A 13056-nucleotide genomic window follows, 5' to 3' on the forward strand; every position below is an offset into this window, starting at 1 on the left:
TAGTGCATGGCCGCCATTTTGGATTTCAAAATGGTCATCATTTTCTAAATCGGGGCCCCCTAAAACCTATAAAACGACATCCATGACGACTTTTATGACATAGCACATGGCCGCCATCTTGGAATCCAAAATGGTCATCATTTTTGAAATCTGCGCCTCCTAAAACCTATAAAACGACACCCATGACGACTTTTATGGCATAGTGCATGACCGCCATTTTGGATTCCAAAATGGTCATCATTTTCAAAATTGGGGCCCCCTAAAACGTATAAAACGACATCCATGACGACTTTTATGACACAGTGCATGGCCGCCATTTTGGATTCCAAAATGGTCATCATTTTCGAAATCGGCACTCCCTAAAACCTATAAATCGACACCCATCTCGACTTTTATGACAAAGTGTTTGGCTACCATCTGCATGCAAGACATTTCTATTATTTTTACGTACAAAAATGGCCCCCTGTCAACTTCCAACCGAGATTTAATCGATAATTTATTCGATTAATGTTCAGATTCATTCAAATTCAATCTATGTTAGGTCGACTAACCTAATCGTGATTAAAATTTGAGGATTAACTTTTTTTATTCCATTAATTAGCGCCACTTGCACCATTCCACTAACCCGGGGTTAACTGGTTAAACCTGGAGTTACCATGGTTACCAGTACAATTTGATACTGGGTTAACGGTTTAACCGCTTAACCCAGGGTTAGTGGGACGGTGCAAGTGGGCCTTAGTCGAATAAACAGTTAATCTATTAAGTCCCATCTCTGACCACGTCATTTTTACACTTTGAGAATATCTGAAAACAAATGAACACAAGGAGCCATTTTGCAAATCGAGTAACTTTGTTATTACTTTTGACAGCGCGTGTCATGTGTCTACACAGAGTCGACACAAAGTCGAAACATTTGCGACTACTTTGTGACTGCAATATTTCTCAGCCTTAAACCATATTTATACATCATAATTAACAAGTTTCGTAGTATGTAAAGCGTTATTTCTGTTATCTAAGTATAGTATACGCATCGAAGTACTAAAAATGCATCAAATAATATATTTATGAACACAAGCACTGAGAAGTAAACAAGTTCATTTCCGGCTAAACTAAAACAATGTGGTGGCGCGTTGATTATATTACACTTAGTTTATCAAATCACTCGAGCAGTTTAATTCCCCATAATAATTTAAGTCCTATTGTAATATAAATGCAAACAATATATAATTACGTCTTGTAATCCGTTTTAGAGATGGCGTATTAATGTCACTTATTTTTATTTAACTATTTTTCCATCTGACAGTTTCCATTTGACAGGAACAAAATGAACGAATGATTTTGGCATAAAGTAGTCGCAAACTAGTAACAATGTGTGCACACGGCGACCACACTTTATGTCACTTTGTGTCATGTGTCGACCCTTCCCCATTTCTGGTAACTGTGTCGACACGGCGACGACTCTGCGACTGGAATTGTGACCGAAACAGACGGTGTCGACACAAGATGTGTCTACACCGCGTCGTAACGGCGACTGGAAATGGTTGTATGGGGGCAAACTGATCAGACTAATAAAGTAATTACTAGAGATGCAACGGATAGTTGTTTGGCCGGATACCGGATATTCGGCCTGACCTTCAGCCGAATATCCGGCCGCCGGATATTCGGCCATCGGAACTATACCTACATTTCGGTTTTTCAGGTGCGCATTCTGCAGGTTTGATCTGTTTCCTAGTGAACGTTCGCGCGGACTCATTTCCAGGTTCGAAATGAGTGCGCGTGCAAGTCAGTGGAATGATTAAATCGTTTTAAAATAATAAACAAGTACGATTATGACCGTGTCTGTTTCTTAAATCCAATTTGTTTACTCGGAAATCAAGCAATGTTACTATCCGGTATCCGGCCGGATAGTAGGTCACTATCCGGTCTCCGGCCGGATAGTAAAATAATGGCCGGATAGGCCGGATACCGGATAGTAACCGGATATCCGGTGCATCTCTAGTAATTACCTGCGTGAACTGCAATGAATGTACACCATATGTACACAGTTAGCATGTAGCCTACACGAATAGATAACTAAACTACCCGTTCGCTTCAAGTTGGCAGTTACCTACCGGTCCGCTTCCCCGCACCACGGCTTTAAAACTACTTTTTTAATACAGTTGCTCAAAAAGTGCTACTTTACGTAGCTGTTTAGCGTGCGGAAAGTTGGTTATCTCGAACTAGTGCTTTTTACTTTTCCAATTTTTTTAAATTTATACTTGTTCCAATTCACGACTACTTATTGATGAGTGTTAATATTAGTTTCCTTTAAACGTCGTAATCAGCATAAAAACCTACCGTTAATGTAAGAATACGAAAAATATTACATATTTAATATTTAATTACTTACCTCTTCATCATTATAACACGTTTATTTTTTAATATTCAATATTGAAAATTCCGTTCTTAATAAGTTGACTGAATGGAACGGAATAGCTGCCAAACGCCCATAGATATAATATACTTAAAGACGACGTCTAACCGAGCTGTCACTGTTACCACTTTTGTTTAGTGTATGATTAACAATGTTTTTCTTATTTTTTCGCAACTGTATTAAAAAACGTCGTTCGATACACGTGCGGAAATGTCATTCTTCACTCGTCCCGAGTCTTGCCACTCGCCTGCGGCTCGTGGCAAGATATCTCGGTACTCGTGAAGTAATGACATACCTTCCGCACTAGCATCGAAATGTACTATTATCTAAAGTAAGCATTTTTTTTACATAAAGTTAGCATTAAAAAACAAAGTAAGTACGCAATTATTTTCTAGTGTCGACATTAATAGTAATTGAACCTGTGACATTATCATGTAACGCGGTTTATAACGGTCCCCAACTGCCATCTTAAAGCGAACAGGTAGTAAGAATTTGGTAAGAACTAAATTAAAGGTAGACTTCCGAGCACAGCGGCTCCGGCGACACTGACGCGGCGACAGAGCGACAGTATTATGCAGTATGGAAATGTATGAACTTACTTCCGAGCGCAGCGTCACTATCGCAGCGATAGTGGCGCCGCGTCAGTGTCGCTCGGCGATAGCGGCCGTGCTACGTCTGCGCAAGCACTGTCGCGCAGTCGCTGCGATCGTACGTGGTTTTGAGGCTATGTCAATATTTAAAATATCTAAAAAATGAATATTAAACCGACAAAAGCTCCTGAATTTGTCGTCGTTCTCGTTTAAATGCTTTTTTTTCAAGTTGGTATAAGTTCCTTCATCTATTCTACTTTTGCAAATTGAATTGGGTAGGCTTCGCTCCATACTGTAAAAGTAACGAAGCAAAAGAACGTGATCCTCCTCTTCTTCTAAAAATATTTTCATAATTGATCGGTTTATCATAACTTCATAAGTATATCACGTCTGCACCGTATGGAATAACAACAGCGACTGTCGCCGGAGTCGCGCCGCTCGGAAGCGAATCTGCGTCAGTTAACGCTGCGACACTGACGCAGCGGCTCTAACGCTGCGGCCGTTGCGTCAGAGCCGCTTTGCTCGGAAGTCCAGCTTAATTATTACTTACAGAAGTGTAAGAATAAAATTTATAATTCCTTAAATGTGATAGTTTTATACAATATTGTTACAAAAAAATAAATTACCTAAGTGGAAATAAAAATGATTGTATCATTTATGACTCCTTATAAAGATAAGCTGCCAATTTGCCAGACTCTGCTGTTTCGTCGGATTTTTGTTCGGATTGTGCCATATCACGTACATACTTTAATAAATCCGGCAAATCGGGAACTAATAGACCGGGAGATAGTGACACATTTTACTGGGTCATTTGTACCAGTATGGCGGTTCGTCAGGGTACGTCTAAGTACGTAATGAACGAAATAAAAATGATGGTCATAGCGCTGGTACCGGCGGCCCAACCGCGTGGGTGTTAGTCGAATGTGTCGGATAAAATACGAGTGTCGAACGATTTGTTCCACAAAAATCCTCGTATTATTCGATAGTCCATAAAAAAGAAGTAGACGGTAGCGTAATGCCATACTTCTCCGGTGTGACTTACAGCCCGCCATACTGAGGCGAACACATTAAATAAAAAAAAACAATTCAATCGTATTTTTGAAACGTGTCGATTAAATAAGTTTTTCAAGTATGGCAGCACTTTTTCCCCCTACTATAAGTATGGCAATTATAATAACGGTCACATTTTAACAAATACTTTCCAAAAATTTAAATGCAATACTGGTACAAATCGTTTAGCAAAAAAAAAAATTAACTCCCTTGCGGCGGTATGGCGGCCATTTGGAACCGTCCGAAGAGTATGGCATGGTGATGTCCATGAATGGCTGCTCGACGATGATCACCTGTGCAAAAATTAGCTTGGCACAAATGGTTGAATTGTTTTTTTAAAATTAATGTGTTCGCCTCAGTATGGCTGTAAGTCACACCGGAGAAGTATGGCATTACGCTACCGCCTACTTCTTTTTTATGGACTATCGGAAAATACGAGGATTTTTGTGGAACAAATCGTTCGACACTCGTATTTTATCCGACACGTTCGACTAACGCCCACGCGATTGGGCCGCCGGTACCAGCGCTATGACCATCAAATATTTTTCTTTCCTTCATTACATGCTTAGACCCCTGACGAACCGCCATACTGGTACAAATGACCCAGTAAAATGTGTCACTATCTCCCGGTCTATAATCGCGAGCTTCCATGCAAATAGGTGAAGCCTGATCGCATCAGTGTTATAATTGATAAATATTTCCAAACACATAGATTGTGTATGGTGACAGCTGCAATAAAATTTTGCAATATTGCGTTTTAGGGTCCCCCACATCTAGCGTCTTTCGAGCGTCGGCATCTACAATTCTATGGCCGCTGCTCGACGCAACGTCAACGCAACTGCGCAGCGACGTCATTTTCCATAGCGCTGACCAGACGCCGACGCTCGAAAGACGCTAGATGTGGGGGGGGCCTTAAGGTAATAAATTGTAATGGCTCCTCTACACGATGGGCCAGCGCCGGCCACTCCAAGGGACGCAGCCATGCGGTAGAATGAGATAGCAATATCACTTGCTCCCTCTAACGCAGAAATGCGTCCCTTGAAGTGGCCGGCGCTGGCCCATCGTCTAGAGCAGCCATAAGATGATACCATACTCCTATTTGAGAAATACAAAGCTAGACAAAGTTGTCTCAATTAACCCTTATCCAGGCATAGTACGATTTATCGACCACATACTACGCGCCACTAGAATTTCAACTTTAGCATTCCGATTTAAGATTCAAATTAGATTGCACTTTCGGGAAATATGAGTTGTGTTCAAATTAATCATCAAAACTGGATTAATTGCAATATAATACTTAGGGTCGGTTGCACCAAACTGTTCGTATTGTTAAAGAGTTCGCTAAATTTGCATGTGTGGAAAGATTAATTAAATCGCCGGGGCGCGCCGGCTGTCGTTGATCAGTCTGTCAAATGTGTTTGGTGCAACTGGCCCCTGCTGCTGGCTGGTTGGTTATTTGCATTTTTCGGGAAAACCTTGTAGATTGGTGCCATGAAAAGGGTTAAATAACCTTTTGTCTCGATTATTTTTTTCATATATAGTTTTCGGCGAGCACTTAAAGAGTAAATTCTGAGAACACTGTTTATGGCAATAACTTAAACCACCTAATTTCCTGTTCATGTTTCCTAATTCCAGTGGGGAAACACTCCTGATTTCGTGCAAACTCAGCTACATTCAGCTCAGAGCAATTATTAGGCTTGGCACAACTTGACGTCCCTTAGCATGCATGACCACTGATATATCATTTTCGGATAAATTAAGGATGAGGAATCTAGTTTTTGGAACAAAACAATGCACTTTCTAACAAAAAAAAAGCATAAAGTATAAAAGACTAAAAAAACGTATTTTTGAATTTTTCATTATTACCAAAATTTTTTTAAAGGGTAGCAGGAATTTGAAAACAAAAAATATAGTTGTTAAGCTACACTTATTACGATTAACTCTCAATGGCTCCCGGTCTGTTTCTGCTCAAGACCAGCTAACAATCAACTGTGCCAAGTTTCAGCGCATAGTCTCAAAGTGCAAGGTCCCCATACAACGGTGTGCAGTAACAAACCAGCTATATCTTAGAAACGGATATCATGATTCGACCCTGAATCACTGTCAAACTTCGGTTTTGTAGGAAGTGTCCTCTCTGTACTGTAGTACTATCACTTATTCTGTGCTAATTCTAGGTATTATGCGTTTACTTTTGATTGAAACACAAAACAAGTCCCTTTGAAAAAGCCTTTATTTGTAATGCTTTAACGGATCCATTTTAATGAATTTGTAAAATACCACTCCTTCATACAACTGGAAATAAAATGCAAATCTTAATTTAGGGCTCTCTCTCCAGGCTTCTCAGTGTTGTTTTTTCCTAAACGAACATCCTGCAACAAAACAACAACAAGATTTAATTAGTATGGTATATATTTATTAACCTTTTACCCAATAGGGATCTGTAAAATTAATTAATTAATAATAAAACAACACAAACAAAAATTTGATTCTATGAAAAAAAACTACATTATAAATTCTACAAAATTTCGCTGAAATAAATAAAGCTGTAATAAAATATTTATTAACCTTTAATTGTCTCCTAAATTTTCATTGTTAAGTTGCACAATTAAATGCAACCTTGAAAAAGAATAAAGTATTTTTATTATGCAATACTGACATCACTCAAAATCTAACATATTATGTTTTTGTTATATCATGAATTTAGCAAGGGACTTCAAAGTATTTCAAAGAACTAGGTTAATTTTATCGTTTTAACTTTTAATTCTAGATCCAATAAATTGGTACATTAACATGTTTGCTTTGGCATGGGACCTCACTGCATAATGAAAAAAAATCCAAGAGGGTTATGCACCATATTTTAGAGACTAATTTCAGACAGGAGGCTTATTTAATCATATAACAGAGGAAACCTACAGCACCATGATTGCACAAGTACTAAAATAAATGATGTACAGTAGAGTCCGGTTAGTACGACTCCGCATATAACAACCAACCGCTTATAGCGACGTAAGTATAGGCACTTGTTTGGTTTTAGTACAAGCTACTATGAAAGCACAACCGTTTATAACGACTCCGCTTATAACGACCGATCGCTTTCAACGACGGAAATTGACTCAAAATCCGTCCGTCAAGTCCGGTTACAACGACGAGCGACGTAGTTTTTACAAATAAATTGTTGGTAAGAAGCTTACTCCGTCCCGCGCACCCAACTCTCCTCCCCCTTTCGCATATAGGGAGCAAGATGAAATAGATAGTCATGTGACTTTTCGTAATCTTGCAAACTAAATAAAACAATTCCCATTATTCGATTGAGCTTAAACTTCACACATAATAAAAAAAATAAGATAAATAAGATATAATTATGTAAGTTGGGTGACAATGCAATATTTTGGTAGGTACCTTCGAGCTGATCTGTCGATGGACACAGGAGGTGGCCACAGGAACTATGTGATAAAACAACGTCACCTTGATTAGATCCCCAAGAATTACGACTTTTTATTTTACGGGATTCGAGTAATTTGCGGATGACGAGTGAGTACGCGTACCTTGATGAAAAGTGGCTTCTTCTAAACACACAAGTCTCTCCATTTAAGACAAGATGTCGTAATACTAACGTAAATATATATTTTAAAAGAAATGTTTTATTTCTTTGATTGTCGCATAAGTATTAATAAATACAAAGTGATGTAATTATTTTGATTAAAAAATATATTAAAATTGGCGGCTCGTTTTGTACGACGTCCGGTTAGTACGACGTAATATCAGCGGTCCCTTGAATGTCGTTATAACCGGACTCTACTGTAATTGGGTGCCTCCTCCCCTTAACCATGATCATTTCTCGTTTAACTTTAAAAATCCTTGGGCTGCCACTGATGAAACAAATTCATTATGATGGTGTTTAGAGCATTCATGCAGGAGACACCTTTGATTCTTTCCCCTCTGCAGATGCTGTACTTTTCATTAAAAAAAATAAAGTGACTTGGCGAATGCATAATGTATGTATATCCTCGATCCAGAGCAATTTTTAGCTTTTGATATTTGGGAATTTCTGAGTCCAAAACACAAATTGAATTTGTATTTTTTGGCACTGTGACATGCTGCATGGCTCCATCTGCAGATTTTTTAAGAGCTGAAGCATCTCTTTATTTGTCTAGGACCCACAAGACAAGCCTTATAGTTTACTGTGGGACTACGTAGATTTGTTTAAAACTATCCCATAGTAGTTATTTATTTAGAAATATACTTGGCGATGGAGTAGCAAGGAATAACAATTTCTATGGTCTCTAGTGTCTCAAATGAACCCTAACAATTTGGAATGAAAACACTATCATACTCTGCAGCTCTGCACCACTATTAAACTTGCTAGAAATTATTGGACAATCCCAATAAACCTGTCAAGTTTATTTGCAAAGGCATGTAAATTTTCTAATAAAAGAGAAAGTTGTCAACCAATAACATTTCCACAATGTTGTGAAATCAACATGTCTCAACATTCATATCTTTTGTTTTGATCCTAATCAATACAATGATATCACTTTTATTTTAACCTTACATAAATCTGGTTAATGAAAAAGTACGACACTCTTACCTTCAGTTAGTCTGGCACGACCTCCAGTGGGCTGGCAGAGGATCGTCGAGCAACCGGCGCAGACGACCACCCTTTGAGCGTGACTGAATACCGTAGTGATTTTGTAGCAGCCGGGGCATTTCACATCCATAAAATATGAGTTAGGATGGGGCACCAGCCTCTTCAATTTATGCTTCCTTCTCTCCGAGGCGGGAGTTGGGTGCAATAGGTCCACTGCGAGCTGAAACCGTTTATGTTGAGGTTAGATATCACACATATCACTCCCGTCCCATATAATTAATCACACGGTCCATCACAACTGAAATAAACTACGATCGTTACTAATATCTTCCACATTTCTTTCACGCGATTAACATTAGCAGTAGATTTACATTCGATATGTAAGTGACATGTCAGAAAGGCCATGTGTAGCACGCATATTCGACGTAAATTTATTTTATTTAGAAAGATAGGTCACTATGACAGAACTCTTTAACGTTTGTAGAAACTAAAGGAGCGCAAAACAAAATCACAAAACTGTATCATTGTTTAATTTAAACGAATAAATTTTATTAAATACACACCGGCATGGTTACAGCTCTGATGCAGAACCGGAAAAGGAACAGCGTCCAATGGATCAAAGAGAATAGAGGGATTCATAGACAAAATAAGAATGCGTTCATTAATAAGAATGATTCATAACGTAATAAATTGAATAAAGTTGTGTAAAATAAGTGTTAATTTATCAAAATTAGCCAAATAATCTTTATTTCGTCTTTAAATTAAAATGAAAATATAATAATTTAGTTCATAGCTAAGCTTTTGTGATTTTAGCAATTATTGGAACACCAACTAGGTACTTGTATCTTATCTGTTCTGTTCACTTGTCAGTGTCACTGTCAATGTACCAGTGAGCGTGGGTCCGCACCGTATTCGTATTTATTCATTATTTATTACAATATAGCTGAATTGAATTAAATAATACAAGGTGCATGTTTAGTTTTCATTTTAAATCTTTAAAGAGAACTTAACTCGCAATGGCTGATGAGGAATATGAAGCTGACGACGCTGGGGCAGACTACGATGATATCGCCGAAGAAGATGACAACATCGAAGAAGCCGAGGAGCAAGAGGAGGAGGGCTACAACGTGCAGTGTCTAGCTCCCGGCCAGGCTGGGGGAGGAGTCGAGAAATCTAAAAGGATAACCACCCGGTATATGACGAAATACGAACGAGCTAGAGTCTTAGGTGAGGTTATGTTTTGGTATTTATAACTCCATAATTGTGTTTGTTATGATATCCTTGTACTACTAATCTCCGAAGTTTATAAAAGAACACTGACATAACAAGGTGTTATCGAGTAATTTTCATATTATGAATTAACCTATAGCTATGGGGGCCATAGCTATAGGTTAATTCATAACAAGCAGGGGGAACAAGCAGGATTTAGGAGCGGATATTCAACCCTGGACCATATATATGTGGTTAAACAACTCTTTGAAAAAGCAAAGGAATTCAATATCACCCTTTACTGCTGTTTTGTGGATTATAGCAAAGCCTTCGACTCACTTGAACATGACAAAATCTGGCAAGCCCTAATAAACCAAGGAGTTGAAATCAAATACACCAGAATCCTAAAAAACGTTTATGAAAACAGCAAGGCCAAAATTAAGTTGGACAGAGAGGGTGAAGAAATTAAAATAGGAAGAGGAGTCCGTCAAGGCGATCCAGTGTCACCAAAACTCTTCACGGCTGTCTTAGAAGAGGTATTTCGTAAACTAAATTGGGATGAATGCGGATTATCAATCAATGGCGAAAACCTCTCGCATTTAAGATTTGCGGATGATCTGATAATAATCTCACCATCCAAAGACAGACTGAACGAAATGATATGCGACCTAGATACAGAAAGCCAAAAAGTAGGGTTGTGTATGAACACTCTGAAGACCAAAGCCATGACCAATGGAGAACAGGAACCCATTTACGTCAACAACAACAAGATCGAATATGTAAACGAATACTTATACCTAGGTCAAATTATATCCCCACACGACTTGACTACGAAAGAACTAGACAGACGTATTGGAAACGGGTGGAAGCAATATTGGAACCTAAAAGAAGTTATGAAAAATAAGGAAATGAGTATGACCATAAAAAGGAAATTGTTTGATACCTGTATACTTCCTGTTCTAACTTATGGTTGCCAAACATGGGCACTAAACAAATCCCACTACAAAAAGCTAGAAATTTGTCAGAACGCTATGGAGAGAAGTATGATGGGAAAGCGACTATCGGATAAAGTTAGAAATATAGATATAAAGAAATGTACTAAAACAAAAGATATTACTACAACAATTAAGAAGTTAAAATGGAAATGGGCAGGTCACACAATTAGAGGGAGAGAAAAGTGGTCTAAAGCAATAATGTACTGGTTTACTGGAGACAAAAAAAGGAAGCGTGGCCGGCCAACAAGAAGATGGGATGATGAGATTAAGAGCGCAGCAGGAGGTTGCTGGACTACAATAGCAAAGGATAGGGATAAATGGAAAGAGTTAGGGGAGGCCTTTGCCTACAAAAGGCATACAGATATAAATTTAGATTAGATATATATATATGTTAACAACAAAATGAAATGTACTACAAAATACTTATCTGAAATAAAGGCTATTTCAATTTCAATGGGGGCCATGCCACAAAATTATAGGACATTGTAACCCAAGTCAACACATATTACAACAACTTAAAGGCTTGTGTAACCTTAACTACAGTATTAATTTATGATATAACTTAGGCCTATCACTCAAAATAATGCCCACACAATCAGAGACACTTAAGTCAAGGCAGGGTATTCTACCAAATAGGCAAAACTGGTTGTAAAGATGAAACTAAGGCTATTTTCATACTTTCCTTATAGTTCATATTATCCATATCATCGGGTGACAATATGGATAATGACAACTAACTAACACCATTGAAATTATTGGACAATAAACCGTGTTCCAAATGTAATAAAGTGCATTGTTACTTAAATTTTTTGATAGTACTTAGTGAGTTTTACTTGTCACCCGACGATATGATCCTTATGTACCTAATCATTTTTTCAGGTACCAGAGCACTTCAAATAGCCATGTGTGCCCCTGTGATGGTGGAGCTGGAAGGTGAGACCGACCCCCTACAGATAGCCATGAAGGAACTCAAGCAACGGAAAATTCCCATTATCATCCGAAGATACCTCCCTGACCATTCCTATGAAGACTGGAGCATTGATGAACTGATCATCATTGATCATTAATTCATGCAATACATGACTTTTGGATAATTCTTGTAGAAGATTATCTTTGGTGAAACTACTTTTATAAATAAGATTTAACTTAAGTCTTATATAACAGTAATTCTGTTACATCTATTCAAAGTAGCAGTGACATGAACTAATCTAGCCGTGGGTGAAGTCGCATCTGCGAGACTCTTTTCTTTCACTGTGCTCGAAGGGGCCTCTTACGAGGCCCCCCTTGAAGCAACAGCCCACTTTGCCCACGCCTAGCTATGCCACTGCAAAGTAGTCACATTTTTGACATTGTGATCACAAAACCTAGAAGTACAGTCAGCAGCAGTAATAATTATCATATGCTTATGATTATAGAGTTTCATTCATGTAACACAATTTGTTTTTAATATGAAAGAATCAATATTTTTTACATTAAAGTATCTTGCATTATCATATTCATAGACTATTTTGTCTTCATCATAAGATAAAAATACAGAACAATTAGGAATTACTATTAAACTATCAGATCTTAAGTCATCTATGATAGATTAAAGTAGATCAAACTCTACTATTACATCAGTAAACTGAATGTTGGACATAATTTAAGATTAAGGATAATATTAAAGTTATTTTTAAGACTAGTTTTTATTTTATTATTTTGATGGCCTCTTTTATGATCACTACTAAGCATGCACAAGTTAATATAAAGATAGTTTTACAACCCTAACAAAGATTGGGCACAAATAGCTATACCTACATATATGTGTAAGTGCTATTATGTCAACAGGTTAAATCATCTTATAGCAAGATATGGCAAAACTATTGAAATACGTCCTTATTTCTATGGAAACAAGGATGCCTTATAAACTTCAAGGTATAATTGTACCTTATACACTTTCCCCCTTATTCATAAACGTTTACTAAAGTTAACAAGCCGATAATAATCGTTTGTCCCTTTCCATCATACCAATACGTCGGAAAGGGACAAACGATTATTATCGGCTTGTTAACTTTAGTAAACGTTTATGAATAGGGGGGTTTATATGTAAGATACTCTACGGTACCTACCTAGACCTACCCCCTTATTGATAAACGTTTATTAAAGTTGACAAGCCGATAATAATCGTTTGTTCCTTTCCGACGTATTCGTATGATGGAAAGGGACAAACGA

General features: G+C 37.8%; 3 protein-coding genes across 3 annotated transcripts in view; 1 reads left to right on the top strand and 2 right to left on the bottom strand.

Moving 5' to 3' along the window:
- LOC134667537 (pseudouridine-5'-phosphatase-like) overlaps positions 1–13056 on the bottom strand; it is a 137324-nt gene that overhangs the window by 71731 nt on the left and 52537 nt on the right. The gene's annotated exons all lie outside the window — the stretch shown is intronic.
- Positions 6266–9335, bottom strand: LOC134666801 (small ribosomal subunit protein eS27). Its single transcript, XM_063524102.1, has 3 exons — positions 9205–9335; positions 8642–8861; positions 6266–6422 (listed from the first exon to the last, which is right to left on the bottom strand). The coding sequence occupies exons 1-3, from the start codon at positions 9208–9210 to the stop codon at positions 6394–6396; spliced, it is 255 nt and encodes an 84-aa protein (XP_063380172.1). The 5' UTR covers positions 9211–9335; the 3' UTR covers positions 6266–6393.
- LOC134667679 (DNA-directed RNA polymerases I, II, and III subunit RPABC2) lies at positions 9557–12477 on the top strand. The gene is made up of 2 exons (XM_063525102.1): positions 9557–9868; positions 11725–12477. Exons 1-2 carry the CDS (start codon positions 9658–9660, stop codon positions 11910–11912), a joined length of 399 nt encoding a protein of 132 aa, XP_063381172.1. The 5' UTR covers positions 9557–9657; the 3' UTR covers positions 11913–12477.

The sequence above is a fragment of the Cydia fagiglandana genome, chromosome 1 (assembly GCF_963556715.1).
Source record: "Cydia fagiglandana chromosome 1, ilCydFagi1.1, whole genome shotgun sequence".
NCBI lineage: Eukaryota > Metazoa > Arthropoda > Insecta > Lepidoptera > Tortricidae > Cydia > Cydia fagiglandana.